The 16,116-nt window shown below is 30.3% G+C and overlaps 3 protein-coding genes across 4 annotated transcripts; 1 reads left to right on the top strand and 2 right to left on the bottom strand.

The window, feature by feature from the left end:
• The first annotated feature begins 307 nt into the window (after positions 1 to 307).
• Positions 308 to 14,734, top strand: LOC130891911 (intraflagellar transport protein 80 homolog). Its single transcript, XM_057796996.1, has 12 exons — positions 308 to 530; positions 7,388 to 7,659; positions 7,783 to 7,961; positions 8,076 to 8,303; positions 8,366 to 8,739; positions 8,805 to 8,968; positions 9,023 to 9,217; positions 12,039 to 12,300; positions 12,836 to 13,019; positions 13,071 to 13,210; positions 13,260 to 13,383; positions 14,611 to 14,734. The coding sequence occupies exons 1-12, from the start codon at positions 436 to 438 to the stop codon at positions 14,680 to 14,682; spliced, it is 2,289 nt and encodes a 762-aa protein (XP_057652979.1). The 5' UTR covers positions 308 to 435; the 3' UTR covers positions 14,683 to 14,734.
• On the bottom strand, positions 2,475 to 5,496 carry LOC130891913 (uncharacterized). 2 transcript variants are annotated; one of them, XR_009058968.1, is made up of 3 exons: positions 5,255 to 5,496; positions 3,233 to 4,342; positions 2,475 to 3,059 (listed from the first exon to the last, which is right to left on the bottom strand). XR_009058968.1 is itself a non-coding variant. In XM_057796998.1 (2 exons), exons 1-2 carry the CDS (start codon positions 5,313 to 5,315, stop codon positions 3,894 to 3,896), a joined length of 510 nt encoding a protein of 169 aa, XP_057652981.1. In that variant the 5' UTR covers positions 5,316 to 5,496; the 3' UTR covers positions 2,475 to 3,893. The 2 variants fall into 2 exon arrangements, 1 of the variants encoding a protein (XP_057652981.1); XM_057796998.1 differs by having other exon boundaries at positions 2,475 to 4,342.
• Positions 14,732 to 15,579, bottom strand: LOC130891912 (COP9 signalosome complex subunit 8). The gene is made up of 4 exons (XM_057796997.1): positions 15,452 to 15,579; positions 15,323 to 15,393; positions 15,091 to 15,269; positions 14,732 to 15,044 (listed from the first exon to the last, which is right to left on the bottom strand). Exons 1-4 carry the CDS (start codon positions 15,506 to 15,508, stop codon positions 14,794 to 14,796), a joined length of 558 nt encoding a protein of 185 aa, XP_057652980.1. The 5' UTR covers positions 15,509 to 15,579; the 3' UTR covers positions 14,732 to 14,793.
• Between the last annotated feature and the right edge of the window lie 537 nt (positions 15,580 to 16,116).

Genomic DNA, 16,116 nt, shown 5'->3' on the forward strand with positions numbered 1-16,116 from the left:
TTAAAAAATTTGATTTAGAAACAATAATTTATTATTCCGAGACGAAATAGTTGAAACAATCAAGTTATTTTCGAATGGATCCGATACAAAACTTCATACTACATTCTGCGAGACACAAGTCGAGACGAGACTTTCCGGACGAGATTTGAATTAAATATTTTCTTCTAAAAAGTAACTTGATGTCACTCTATCTAATCTCTTTATCTAAAATCTGTTCTGCTTCACATGTAGTAACAAGTTTTTAATCCATAACTCAATAAGTGTGTCTGGACGAACTTTTCTCACTGGGTATAATCGTAAATGTTGACTTCAACTTCGCCTGTCGTCCTGACAACTCCAATACAAATAAAGCCGAGTCGACGTCTTCGTTTCGAAGTTTACTGATGTTTATATAAGAACATTGGTATTTGTGTAAGTGAAATAAATAATTTGAGAATGAGATTCAAAATTACTTTAGCCGAGAAGCCTTCTCATAAGGCTCCTGTCACGTGCATCGGATGGAGTAACACGCAAGAAGTATATTCAGCAGGGTAAATACGGTTTTGTTCGTAGTATAACGATAGGGATTTAATTGTAATTACACGTTTCATCGACCCTTATAGAAATTCTCGTCTTCAAAATACACGGAATAGATAGAATTTAGTCATTTTTTTTTCGTTAGAACTAATCATTTTTATTTTAAAAACATAGTCATATAAATCTCGATCGAATTGAATTCATTTTGTGTCGTTTATAAGGATTAATGTCCACCCTGTATGCATAATAATCATAATTCACTCACTTTCTCGATGGAATTCGTTCTATTTTATGTTTTTTAAGGTGTAATGTCCACCCTGTATGCTTATTAATCATAATTTACTTACTTTTCGATGAAATTCGATACATTTTATATTTTATAAGTATTAATGTCCACCCTGTATGCTTAATAATCATAATTTACTAACTTTCTCGATTGAAATCGATCCATTTTATGTTTTTTATCAATTAATGGCCACCCTGTATGCATAATAATCATAATTTACTAACTTTCTCGATGGAATTCGATATATTTTATGTTTTTTAAGTAATAATGTCCACCCTGTATGCTTAATAATCATAATTTACTAAGTTTCTCGATGGAATTAGATCTATTTTATGTTTTTTAAGGAATAATGTCCACCCTGTATGCTTAATAATCATAATTTACTCACTTTTCGATGAAATTTGATCCATTCTATATTTTTTAATGATAAATGTCCACCCTGTATGCATAAAAATCATAATTTACTAACTTTCTCGATTGAATTCGATCCATTTTATGTTTTTTATCAATTAATGTCCACCCTGTATGCATAATAATCATAATTTACTAACTTTCTCGATTGAATTCGATCCATTTTATGTTTTTTATCAATTAATGTCCACCTTGTATGCATAATAATCATAATTTACTAAGTTTCTCGATGGAATTAGATCTATTTTATGTTTTTTAAGGAATAATGTCCACCCTGTATGCTTAATAATCATAATTTACTCACTTTTCGATGAAATTTGATCCATTCTATATTTTTTAATGATAAATGTCCACCCTGTATGCATAAAAATCATAATTTACTAACTTTCTCGATTGAATTCGATCCATTTTATGTTTTTTATCAATTAATGTCCACCCTGTATGCATAATAATCATAACTTACTAACTTTCTCGATTGAATTCGATCCATTTTATGTTTTTTATCAATTAATGTCCACCCTGTATGCATAATAATCATAATTTACTAACTTTCTCGATGGAATTAGATCTATTTTATGTTTTTTAAGGAATAATGTCCACCCTGTATGCTTAATAATCATAATTTACTCACTTTTCGATGAAATTTGATCCATTCTATATTTTTTAATGATAAATGTCCACCCTGTATGCATAAAAATCATAATTTACTAACTTTCTCGATTGAATTCGATCCATTTTATGTTTTTTATCAATTAATGTCCACCCTGTATGCATAATAATCATAATTTACTAAGTTTCTCGATGGAATTCGATATATTTTATGATTTTTAAGTAATAATGTCCACCCTGTATGCTTAATAATCATAATTTACTTACTTTTCGATGAAATTTGATCCATCTTAAGTTTTTTAAGGATAAATGTCCACCCTGTATGTAAAAGAATTATAATTTACCCTCTTAAAAGTGTTCACTCACATTAAAAGACTATAATTTGATTTTAATTTAAAAATCTCGTTATTTAATATGAGAACCACTCTATATATTCGTTATATTAGTACACTGTGTATATTAAAATTTTGAAAAGACTCGAAAAGACGGATACGTTTTGTTACAAAATACCAATCTATGTAACTGTAATATCTTGTTCGTTACATATGTGAACATCTCTATTATTTATAAAATATTTTACAGCGTTGCCAAACTATAAAATATTAATTATAATGGTAGGAATTATTCTCGGCTCATTTTATAAATAAAACACTTTCTATTATTTAATTTTTTTAATACATATATTGTTAATGACAATAAATTAGTAATTTTAACAAATAATAATACAAAATAATACCATTAGAATTAAACATAAATATACAGTATGTCAAATTTAATTTTACTAGATGTGAGGGAAAAAATAGTTTACCTATATTAAGGAAATACATAATAATGTACAGAGTGTCGATAAAAATGAGGAATATAACACTCGTTACCTGATTTAGTTATAGTCCATTCATACGAATCAAAAATTCAAAGGTCGCAAAAATGGTTTTTTATAAATATCTCGTTTTCTATGACCCCAATGGTATTTATAGTTATTATAGATATTATAGAGAATAAAATTCTCTATAACTTTTTTTTGATACATTTTTTTATATGTCAAAGCGTTTTTGAGATAGGGGGCCATAAATATACAACATACAACGAACCCTCCAATTCAAATGCCTCACATATATTTCTAAATAGTCGGAACTAGAAATATAAAAAATAGAAAATTTAATTCTCTAAAATATTTATATTAGATGGACATATCAATAGGAATTGAGATATTTCCGAAAAACAATTTGTATTAGTTCTGATGTTTTGAGTCGGGATACTTTTCAGCCTTGTATCTCAAAAACGGTTTGGTTTCTAAAAAAATGTTTCAGACAAAAGTTGTAGAAAATTTTATTCTCTAATATATTTAAAGTAAACAAAAATATCATAAAGGCAATAGGAATTGAGATATTTTCGAAAAACTATTTGTACTAGTTCTGATGTTTTGAGTCGGGATCATTTTCATCCTTGTATCTCAAAAACGGTTTGATTAATAAAAAAGTATTCCAGACAAAAGTTTTAGAGAATTTCATTCTCTAAAATATTTAAAATAAACAAAAATATCATAAAAGCAATAGGAATAGAGATATTTTCGAAAAACAATTTGTATTAATTTTGATGTTTTGAGTCTGGATACTTTTCAACCTTGTGTCTCAAAAACGGTTTGATTTATAAAAAAATGTTTCAGACAAAAGTTGTAGAGGATTTTATTCTCTAAAATATTTATGATGAACAAAAATATCATAAAAGCAATAGGAATTGAGATATTTTCGAAAATCAATTTGTATTAATTTTGATGTTTTAAGTCGGGATACTTTTCAACCCTATATCTCAAAAACGGTTTGATCTATAAAAAAATGTTTCAAACAAAAGTTGTAGAGAATTTTATTATCTAAAATATTTATGATAAACAAAAATATCATAAAGGCATTAGAAAATGAGATATTTACAAAAAACAATTTGTATTACGTATAACCTTGAATGTCTTTGTACGAATATTGTATCCCCTCACAATATGTTGCAAATTATTTCATAATAAAATGTTTATGATTAGTTAATATAACTAATAATATTTTTATTTACTAACTTTATTCTATATTCGTTTCGGTTTATTATCTGGTACATACAGAACGGTCCTTCGTAGATAAAATATGACGGGTTCGCAATAAAAAACCAAAGTAAAATCATTATTACCGAAACCTATACAATAAACCTGAGTTTCTTCCAAAGGTATCTCCTTGCAAGGTATATTTTCGGGCGTTTTGACGAACCTAGTTTTCGGATTTTCGTGCATAGTCATACAATTATATCGTATCGAACCCAAACAATGTTTTTCGTCGCCTTGTACAGACCGAACGACGGCACATATTTTACTTTCATCGGTCGAATCCGGATTTTTTTTAAACGTTATCGTATCATTGTGATCGGTTATTATCCCTAAGGAATCCTCGTTATCGATATAAGTCAGACAGTAGATGTTGTACGTGTTCTCTTTGGTATAAAAAATCTTTACGCACGTTTCTATATCGAAATCGAAAGGATCTGCAAAGAAATTCAATAATACGATGAGTTATTTCAATTGTTTATTAATTTTTTTATATATATATATATATATGTAGATTAATTAAAAGTGTAAATCGATGGTTTTTCAACAACAATCTTCTGATAAACATTTCGCATCGTAAATTAACTAAATATGTCACGCGATTTAAGTAAAAACGACGTTATTAATTCGATTGAAGCGCGCAGTTTAAAATCGGGATCAAATTTGATCAGATCATTCGATTTAAACCAAAAATATATACGAAAACTTATCATTTATCCATCCCAGATACAAAGTATCTAATAGATTCAATCTTCTGCTTGTTGTTGTCGTGCCAAGGCTTTCGTAACCGACTTCTTGGTATCTAATACTAGCTCAAGGTCAGATTTTAGCGAGTCGATGTTCAGAAATGATTGGTAGGGTTAAATGTTGGTTCTTTCAACCTCTTTTCGAGATAACTTTGAATGATGATTGTTTTTCTTCGTCGTCATCGTTACCATTAACTTCTGAACATCTTCCAGTCTTGATTTCGTACTTCATAATTGTATATTGATCCTGGTTCGTAAGTGTGAACATCCATGAACCCATTGAGCACATAGGCCTTCAGATAGGCCCCACTTGACGCCACCAAGGCAGATTGCAGGGTTTTCCTAAGTGTTTAAACCACAAAAGTCCGAGCACTAGTTCCATTTGTAGCTATCATATATTTATTAAGATTTCGTCGTGGTTTAAATAGTTGTTTGTCTAGTTATTCGACAACACGGTATTCCTTATTAAGAATACACCCTGTTTTATAGAAAAAAAAACGCGAAAAACAACTCCGATCGAATATATATTTTGAGTTTGGGATTTATAATGATCTAAGTACTGAAAATCGTGCGAAAAAAAAGTATTAAAATGTTGTAACTAACCTTCCAAAGCACGTATTAATGTCAATACACAAAATAAATTATAAATCACTTTGAACATCATCTTGTTTATACTTTGAATGATATACTGATAGAAAATGTTTTTATATATAAATACGTTTCATATTCGTTTTGATCGACCATAGTTGTATGCACATTAAATTGCTATAAATATAAACACTGTATAATATATTTCTGATGAAATATCATAGTTCTTAGTAATCGTGACATTGATAACACCAAAATATATTTCTGAATAAATTTCTTGTAATATTGATTACGATATATATATTTTCAAATATTATACAGCTTGACTCATATCTCAATTATTTATAAAGTCAAATATAAACTTATTCGATTCAATTTTTTATATAAATAAACAATAATTAATGCGACGTTTTGTATAAATAGAAAAAAAGATAAACCGTCCACACCTGACCCTGATACCAAACCCATAAAATTCCTAGTAAATCAGTCTCTGAAGACGATAACTTGGTTGTCGAAACGCGCTTCCAGCAATGTAATTGTGAGTTTTGGTGTAGAGCTTGTGTAAACAGTCTTCAGTCTCGTCGAAACACTCTTTAAACAGTGTAATTGTGAGTTTTAGTGTAGTAGTGGTGTAAACACTCTTCAATCTCATCGAAACGCGCTTCAAACTGTGTAATTGTGAGTTTTGGTATAGTGGTGGTGTAAACAGTCTTCAGTCTCGTCGAAACGCACTTCCGAAACGCACTTCAAACAGTGTTATTGCGAGTTTTAGTGTAGTGGTGGTGTAAACAGTCTTCAATCTCATCGAAACGCGTTTCAAACTGTGTAATTGTGAGTTTTGGTGTAGTAGTGGTGTAAACAGTCTTCAGTCTCGTCGAAACGCACTTCAAACAGTGTTATTGCGAGTTTTAGTGTAGTAGTGGTATTAACACTCTTCAATATCATCGAAACGCGCTTCAAACTGTGTAATTGTGAGTTTTGGTGTAGTGGTGGTGTAAACAGTCTTCAGTCTCGTCGAAATGCACTTCCGAAACGCACTTCAAACAGTGTTATTATGAGTTTTAGTGTAGTAGTGGTGTAAACACTCTGCAATCTCATCGAAACGCACTTCAAACAGTGTAATTGTGAGTTTTGGTGTAGTGGTGGTGTAAACAGTCTTCAGTCTCGTCGAAATGGACTTCCGAAACGCACTTCAAACAGTGTTATTGTGAGTTTTAGTGTAGTAGTGGTGTAAACACTCTTCAATCTCATCGAAACGCGCTTCAAACTGTGTAATTGTGAGTTTTGGTATAGTGGTGGTGTAAACAGTCTTCAGTCTCGTCGAAATGCACTTCCGAAACGCACTTCAAACAGTGTTATTGCGAGTTTTAGTGTAGTGATGGTGTAAACAGTCTTCAATCTCATCGAAACGCGCTTCAAACTGTGTAATTGTGAGTTTTGGTGTAGTAGTGGTGTAAACAGTCTTCAGTCTCGTCGAAATGCACTTCCGAAACGCACTTCAAACAGTGTTATTGCGAGTTTTAGTGTAGTGGTGGTGTAAACACTCTTCAATCTCATCGAAACGCGCTTCAAACTGTGTAATTGTGAGTTTTGGTGTAAACAGTCAAACAGTGTTATTGTGGGTTTTGTTGTAGTGGTTGTGTAAACAGTCTGCAGTCTCGTCGAAACGCGCGTCATACATTGTATAACCAATGAGCAAAGATCGTACCATCGTTGAACGCACGAAAACATTAGGCGACATGGCACACGGACACCGTTCGTTTTCCAAGGTCTCGCTATAGCAAAAGACGTTTTTTGTCTCGCATGCCTTACGAAATGATTAAAAATTTCATTATTAAAGTACGCGGAAACGAAAAAACTGTAAAAAACCTCCTCTGAGCTCTGGATTCTTGTATGGAACAAGTATCAGGTAGAAGGTTTTGGTTTTTTCCAAAGACAGGTATTAATTGTACACCAACACTCACAATTACACTGTTTGACGCGCGTTTCGACGAGACTGAAGACTGTTTAAACTACCACTACACCTATAGGGCAATAAGAAGGTTGAGTTGGCATTTCCTTGGTGACGAATCGATCAATCTGGTGTGGAAGGTTTATCGTTTTATTAAGGGAATTTGTTTTATGGTCACAGTCTCTTTTCAATTTCAGAGACGATTATCAAATCTTATCTTGGTCGGTTTCGACGAACCAATCGACGAGAATAACGAAATTCAACGACGAAATTTGTCCAACGGATCTACAATTTTTACCGAGAACCGGAGGATCTTTAAATAAACAGGGAGATTTGATACTTGTAACAGCAACAGATGGTAGATTTCACATTCTTAATAAAGGGGGACGTATCGAACGATCTGTGGAAGCTCATATCGGAGCTATATTGGTGGGGCAATGGGGTAACGATGGTACTGGATTGTTGACAGGTAAATCACTGTTTTTCTCATTGGCTACGACTTTGAAGATATCTTTTGTTCATGAAAACGCATTTGGAATGGTTCTGTAAGGTTGAAATACGACATTCAATCATTCGTTGTCTCATTTTTAAGCTGGCGAAGACGGTATGATCAAAATCTGGTCGAGAAGTGGGATGTTACGTAGCACTGTTGTTTCAAGTGAAAATTCAGTTTACGACGCTTGCTGGTCACCCGATGGACAAGCCATCGCGTATACTCAAGGAAAATTTTTGGTTATCAAACATTTGGCTCCAAACACCAAACCTATCAAGGTACTTTTCGATTTTGTCTCAGAATTCAATAATCGATGAAAAACAATCGATTCTTTTTTATTCTTCGAGTCGTTACTTACTTAATTTAACCTAATTGTCTTCTTTTTTATCTAGTGGAAGGCCCACGACGCTATAGTTCTTTGTATCGCCTGGAGTCCCGTATCTGAACTAATCGTAACCGGCGGAGAAGATTGTAAATATCGTATTTGGGATAGTCAAGGACGTCCTATATTCTCGAGCGGATTCCACGGGAATCACATAACCTCAATCGCTTGGTCTCCCGTAGGAGATCTTTTCGCCGTCGGAACTTATAATACTTTGAGACTTTGTGATTATACGGGAGTGAGTTATATCAAAATAAATAAATAAAAATTTGATTCGAGATAATATAAATTCGATTTTAGTGGTCGAGATCGTTGGATAAACCAAATACGGGTTGCATATACAAGATGGCGTGGTCTGCGGACGGTACACAATTGGCTGGAGCGTGCGCGAACGGTCAAGTACTATTCGCGCACGTGGTAGAAAGAGAAATATCTTATCGGAATTACACGGCTTCGGTTATCGAAAAAAAATTAGTTATCGTTAAAAATATTTTAGAAGATATTAACGAACAATTAGAATTGCCGGAAAGGGTGATTCAAATAGCCATAAGATACGATAATCTGGTATTAACCACCCCTACGCAATGTTATATTTATAATACGAATAATTGGAATACACCCGCCATATTCGATCTTAAAGACGGATCCGTCATTTTGTTGCTATTGGCCGAAAAGTAAATATTTCACCAAGTGGCGCCCTCTTACGTTATTACGAATAACAAAAAAAAAAACGTTTTAGACACATGTTATTGGTAGAAAGAAACACGGTCGGCGTTTATAATTATCAAGGTAGATTGACGTCGACGCCGAGATGGCCGAATATGAAACCGGATCAATTAAAAAACGCGACTGTTACCATATCCTCAGATACGTTGGCCATTAGGGATTCGACTGATACAAAAAGTGAGACGTTCTGTATATATGTGGAATCGAGATTTGAATTGTATTTTGTTTCAGATATTTACGTAGTTGATTTATCTAGTAACAGAACGTCTTCAGAACCGATTCTCGTTCGGCATACCGCTCACGTGATACAAATATCTTTAGACCATTGGGACGAAAGTGTAAATAGGAATTTGGCTGTTTTGGATAAAAAAAGGGATCTGTTTTTAGTCAACGTGCGGTCTACTAATAAAACTTTTAATAAGTTAGGTGAGTAATAGATGGCGTCACAAGTTAAAACTACGGGTAGTTCAATCGAATGCGCAACAGATGTCGTTGTAGAGGGAAATTTGTTTATTTGGGATGGAAATTGTTGGAAAACAGTTGAGACGAAAGTGTGAAAATTATTCGAGCTATAGAAACAATGAATTTCTGTATTGAAATGTATTCAATTTTATGTTTTCCGGTAAAACAAATATAGGTGAAGTTAGCGCCTTGTATCTCGAAAACTAGTAATAGAGAAAAAGAAAATTTGATAATTTATAAAGTGATGCCTCAAAAATTGATATAACATAAATTAAAGACTGCATCTCTAATAGAAACAAAGATATGAGTAATATTAAGAGATGACAAAATTTTCTTCAACACCCCGTATCTTCAATATTAATTGTTGTACAACTTTCAAATTTGTACAGTTTGAGAAGTAATTTTTCTTGATTCTAATACAAAATCGTATGGAACTCTACTTCAATTATTACACGAGAAAAAAGTGAGGTTAGGAGATAATGTAGTTTTTATTAAAGTTAACTTTGACGCCCTGTATCTTGGAAACTTTTGATAGTAACAATTCGAAATTTCGATAATATATAAATCATTTCCTCAAAAATCTATAGAACTTTATTAAAAAAATTTATCTTCAATATAAACAAAGATATGAATAATTTTAACAGATGACAATATTTTTTTCAACACCCTGTATCTTCAGTATTAATTGTTGTGCTATTTTCAAATTTGTACAGTTTGAGAAGTAATTTTTCTTGATTCTAATACAAAATCGTATGGAACTCTACTTCAATTATTACACGAGAAAAAAGTGAGGTTAGGAGATAATGTAGTTTTTATTAAAGTTAACTTTGACGCCCTGTATCTTGGAAACTTTTGATAGTAACAATTTGAAATTTCGATAATATATAAATCGTTTCCTCAAAAATCTATAGAACTTTATTACAAAAATGTATCTTCAATATTAACAAAGATATGAATAATTTTAATAGATGACAATATTTTTTTCAACACCCTGTATCTTCAGTATTAATTGTTGTACTATTTTCAAATTTGTACAGTTTGAGAAGTAATTTTTCTTGATTCTAATACAAAATCGTATAGAATTCTACTTCAATTATTACACGAGAAAAAAGTGAGGTTAGAAGATAATGTAGTTTTTATTAAAGTTAACTTTGACGCCCTGTATCTTGGAAACTTTTGATAGTAACAATTCGAAATTTCGATAATATATAAATCATTTCCTCAAAAATCTATAGAACTTTATTAAAAAAATGTATATTCAATATTAACAAAGATATGAATAATTTTAACAGATGACAATATTTTTTTCAACACCCTGTATCTTCAATATTAATTGTTGTACAACTTTCAAATTTGTACAGTTTGAGAAGTAATTTTTCTTAATTCTAATGCAAAATCGTATGGAACTCTACTTCAATTATTACACAAGAAAAAAAGTTAGGTTAGGAGAAGACGATATTTTTAATAAAGTCAACTTTGACGCCCTGTATCTTGAAAACTACTGATAGTAACAATTTGAAATTTCGATAATATATAAATCATTTCCTCAAAAATCTATAGAATGTTATTAAAAAAATGTATCCTCAATATTAACAAAGATATGAATATTTTTAAGAGATGACAATATTTTTTTCAACATCCTGTATCTTCAATATTAATTGTTGTACAACTTTCAAATTTGTACAGTTTGAGAAGTAATTTTTCTTGATTCTAATGCAAAATCGTATAGAATTCTACTTCAATTATTACACGAGAAAAAAGTGAGGTTAGAAGATAATGTAGTTTTTATTAAAGTTAACTTTGACGCCCTGTATCTTGGAAACTTTTGATAGTAACAATTCGAAATTTCGATAAAATATAAATCATTTCCTCAAAAATCTATAGAACTTTATTAAAAAAATGTATATTCAATATTAACAAAGATATGAATAATTTTAACAGATGACAATATTTTTTTCAACACCCTGTATCTTCAGTATTAATTGTTGTACTATTTTCAAATTTGTACAGTTTAAGAAGTAATTTTTCTTGATTCTAATACGAAATCGTATGGAACTCTACTTCAATTATTACACGAGAGAAAAGTGAGGTTACGAGATGATGTAATTTTTATTAAAGTCAACTTTGACGCCCTGTATCTTGGAAACTTTTGATAGTAACAATTTGAAATTTCGATAATATATAAATCGTTTCCTCAAAAATCTATAGAACTTTATTACAAAAATGTATCTTCAATATAAACAAAGATATGAATAATTTTAAGAGATGACAATATTTTTTTCAACATCCTGTATCTTCAATATTAATTGTTGTACAACTTTCAAATTTGTACAGTTTAAGAAGTAATTTTTCTTGATTCTAATACAAAATCGTATGGAACTCTACTTCAATTATTACACGAGAAAAAAGTGAGGTTAGGAGATGATGTAATTTTTATTAAAGTCAACTTTGACGCCCTGTATCTTGGAAACTTTTGATAGTAACAATTTGAAATTTGGATAATATATAAATCGTTTCCTCAAAAATCTATAGAACTTTATTACAAAAATGTATCTTCAATATAAACAAAGATATGAATAATTTTAAGAGATGACAATATTTTCAATAAAGTCAACTTTGACGCCCTGTATCTTGAAAATCACTGATAGGAACAATTTGAAAATTTGACCATTCACAAAGCGATTTCTCAAAAATCGATGAAACATTAATAGAAAACTATGTGTTTAATATAAAAAAAGATATGAATAAATTAAAGAGACGATATTTTTTTTTCTAACCAAAATAGGTACAAAAATCGAGTCGTTTCAATGGAATGCCATAGACAACATAATGGCGGCAATTCAGGATACGCGACTAGTTGTATGGTATTGTCCAACCGCGTGCTACAATAACAAATTACTCAAATTATGTTCTTTCAATTACGATTCCCCTGAATTGGGTAGTAGCCCGAGAATAAATGATTTCGTAGGAAATAACGTATCAGTTAGAAGGACAGATGGATCTCTCATTAACGTTCCCATATCACCGTTTCCCAGTTTACTCCACAAGTAAGTTTATTTTGCCCACCCGGTATACAATTCTCAATAACGTACGTGGCTCAATCTATGAGGTTAACTAATTACTACAGTTTGGTAGCGTCCATTTAGTAACTTTGTACGTGTATGGATAGATGGCGCTGCAGTAGCAAAACAAATTTAATATTAAAATAAGTAATTTTATTATTAATAATAAAAGTATAGTAATAGGATAACAAAAACGCACTATATTTGGGGTTGTATTACTTTATTTATTTAATAAATATCAATAATTGTAAGTTTTTCAACATATATTGTTTGATTTAATTTCAAATATTATTGACAATACTTTAACCAATAAGAAACTGAGTTGTGGGGCAATTAAATAAACTGCCATGTTTGTTTTTCTTGGAGGGTAAACGTATTTTATTTTAGTAGAACTTATATTATTACAGGAGATGTTTGTATAGTATAGCAAACAAAAACGAAACGAGATTGTTTTACGAGATGAAAATGTGCGAGAAAATTGAACTTTAAAGTTAAAACTCAATTAAATTTTCGTGTTTAGATGCGTTTTAGATAACAGATGGACTGATGCGTTAAATCTATGCCGTACAACGAACGATGAAACAACATGGGCATGTCTTGCGGTACTTGCGGTTCAATCGAATTCAAATACAATTGATATAGCAGAAGAAGCTTTCGCATGTATAAATCATTATGATAAAGTTTTATTTTTGCAGTATATAAAGGTAATTTAAGGAAAAGTCTTGATCATTTATTACGAAAACGTTGAATTGTAGGATTTGCCCTCCAGGGTGGAACAGAAATCTCAAATGGCTCTTTTAGGTGGAAAACAACAAGAGGCCGAATCAACTTTATTACATAACGGAATGGTATTTCAAGCTATTTATATGAATATTAATCTTTATGATTGGAATAGGTTAGTTGTTATATTTATTAATAATCATTTTTTATCAATTTTATTTTAGAGCTTTGGATTTGGCGATAAAACATAAAACTCATATTGATACTGTGTTATATTTACGACAAAAATATCTTGACGGTTTGGGAAAACCGGAAAATAACAATAAATTTACTAACCTGAATGATACGGTAAGTTTTACAATGAATCTACGTAACATAATAAATATTATTTATACTATCTATTCAGTAACAAAAACTTTCACACAATTTTAAATAAGACAACATAAATTAATCATTATTATGACGTATATCTTGTCAAACTTCATATGTCAATAAATAATCGTTCGTTTTGGTATAATCTCGAACAGTAGTGAGGAGTTTGTTAGTAATATTTCGTTCTTCTCCTTGATATATCTCATTTATTAACGAAATTTTCGACCAAATAAAAAAATTATGATGAGTATTTTTCTCAATTTTGAACAGAATCTAAGTTAATTCACCCGTTATTATGATTTAAGATCTATGAACATTAGCTGACAGTTGACAGATTCATTTTGTATAGGATTTAGATTAAATTGATATCAAATGCAACTTAGTTTATATAAAATACAAATTTCAAGTTGAGTAAAAACTAATTCCGTTTGATATGGAATAAATATTTAAAGTGAAACTGAAATCATATAACAAGGAGAATTGCGTTTATATGTTGGCAGCTATGTGACATCAGTCTACAATGTTGCAAGATTTATTGTTAATATAGGACAATTATTGTGTATTAATTTTTTTTTGTTTTTGCTTTTATTATTTTTTATTTGCATTTTCTAAATACTAAAATAATTTTATCTGAAATTTCAGCTCATATTTGTGCATTTATATCAAAAATGCAAAGCATCTTATTATTAGCAAATTATTCATATGTAGTATATTTATTTAATAAGAATTATCGTGGAAAAAAAGTTAATTTTTCCACGTTCAAGTTAATCTATTAATCTTCTTTTTTAACCTTCCATTTTATATCGATCCGAGACATAGCGAAAGGAGTTAATGTGTCAATCTTCTTTTTTACCTGTCTATTATATGTCAATCCGAGACATTTCATATAGTCAAAGGCCAAATTACGAGAAAGAAGAATGAATTTTCAATTTTCCCATAAAGTTAATATTAAACATAGAGGGAGCTTGTGCAAGCGGACGCGAATGAGAAAGAATATCAGTATACCACTCTCTATCTCTCTCTGCTCTATGTGCTAGGAACAGCAAAGGAGGAGGATATTAAGCTTTGATTTTATAGGCGGGTAGAAGGAGACAGAGAGTAGTAAAATAATGCTCCTTCTCGCTTTTCTAATCATACAAGTCCATTTATTAGTCACTCTCTCTTATTTTTTTTTAATAATATGATCATTTTTATATTTTTTAGGTGAAAATTGATAAAGAAAAAGTAGAACAAAAACTGGCAATGGAATTCCAAAAACGAAAACAGAGTGTTTAAAAAAGTTTTATAATGAATGAAACGAATTTTTAAATATATTTATTCAAAATTCTTAGTTTTTTTAATCGCACATACTTTATTTAAAAAAAAAATAGAAACAATGAGATATAATTAATTTTCAAGAAACGAAACAAAATCCGTCAATTTCGACAGTTGATCCTCGCTGCTCGTCTGTCCTAAATGTTCCCCTGGCTTTCTAACCGGATGTATTATCTTTGAATCAGCCTCGTATGTCCAACCTTTCTCTGCACAAGCCGGTATACAGATGTCAGGAGGTAAGCCCGTCATCGCCGACACCGTATCTAAAGTTATAGAAGAATACGCTTGAGATATCAAATCCACAGCTCTAGCTCTCACGACCTCTGAAAAAAATTAATTAACCTATAAAAAAACAAGATTATGACTTACCTTTGACTTGTTTCATAATATCCGCCACCGTATCGGACCAGGTTACGTTTAAAGCTTGATATATGGCGGGGAAATCTCGTTTCCACATACTTTTACCTACTGCCCAAATATTTGCCAATTCCGGCGTCGAAGTTTTCACACTATTCGGTATACGTTTCCATAAAAACTTTGCGTTACATCTGAAACAAAAGTATATTCAATATATTACATATTTAATTAAAAAAAAACTTACAAATCATTTTGATGTAAATAAATCGCTAAAAGTTGTTGATAAACTTGTGGTGGAGCGATACCATTTACAGCCTAAAAATAGAAAAAAACTGCTCGTTACTAGTAATTCATGAAATATATAATTAATAACCTCTAGTTCTTGTCGTTGTAAATCTTCAGCTAATTTGTCGTAAGTATTTACGACCATTTTATACGAAAAATGTTACATTCAAATACATAAACAGATGATACTATAAATAAATTCCAGTGTCACCAATATAATAATACGTCAAGTTTTGACAAGCGAATAAAAAATATTTTTTCACCATAGACAAAGTTAACTGTAAAGAGTTACTGTGTCTATAATTTTTTACTTTTTACAACTTTTTATATGTTTCTCGTTATAATTTATCTCCATTACATGTGTCTTTTCCATTTTAATCAGTTTAAAATTACATGAAACTGCAATTTTTTCATATTGTTTTAAAATTATGTTCATAAAAAAAACATAAAATCAACACAAATCGTGATTATTTCGAAATTTTTTGTATTGTAGAGAAAAAAGGTATAATAAGGATAGAAATTGTGAGGTAATTGAAGTAAAACTATTAACACTTTTGAATCTAGTAATAAAAAGTTTTTTATCTATATCTAACTTCATTTACATATTGAAATATTGTCATATATTTAATGAAAAACTTATTTTAATATTTTGAAAAGAGAGAAATATATATTTTCAATACTATTTTGTCACTAAATTATAATTTATTCAATGTTTTATCTTGAAAAGAATTAAATACAATTTATTTATCTATG

This window comes from Diorhabda carinulata, chromosome 3 (assembly GCF_026250575.1).
Source record: "Diorhabda carinulata isolate Delta chromosome 3, icDioCari1.1, whole genome shotgun sequence".
Lineage (NCBI taxonomy): Eukaryota > Metazoa > Arthropoda > Insecta > Coleoptera > Chrysomelidae > Diorhabda > Diorhabda carinulata.

Coding starts and splice junctions, on each gene's coding strand:
- LOC130891911 (XM_057796996.1), top strand. CDS start 436: ATGAGATTCAAAATTACTTTAGCCGAGAAGCCTTCTCATAAGGCTCCT. Junction 8,304..8,365: donor GACTTTGTGATTATACGGGA/GTGAGTTATATC, acceptor ATTCGATTTTAG/TGGTCGAGATCGTTGGATAA. Junction 13,211..13,259: donor AATCTTTATGATTGGAATAG/GTTAGTTGTTAT, acceptor ATTTTATTTTAG/AGCTTTGGATTTGGCGATAA.
- LOC130891913 (XM_057796998.1), bottom strand. CDS start 5,315: ATGATGTTCAAAGTGATTTATAATTTATTTTGTGTATTGACATTAATA. Junction 4,343..5,254: donor ATTAATACGTGCTTTGGAAG/GTTAGTTACAAC, acceptor ATTTCTTTGCAG/ATCCTTTCGATTTCGATATA.
- LOC130891912 (XM_057796997.1), bottom strand. CDS start 15,508: ATGGTCGTAAATACTTACGACAAATTAGCTGAAGATTTACAACGACAA. Junction 15,394..15,451: donor TACAACGACAAGAACTAGAG/GTTATTAATTAT, acceptor TTCTATTTTTAG/GCTGTAAATGGTATCGCTCC. Junction 15,045..15,090: donor TATTATGAAACAAGTCAAAG/GTAAGTCATAAT, acceptor AATTTTTTTCAG/AGGTCGTGAGAGCTAGAGCT.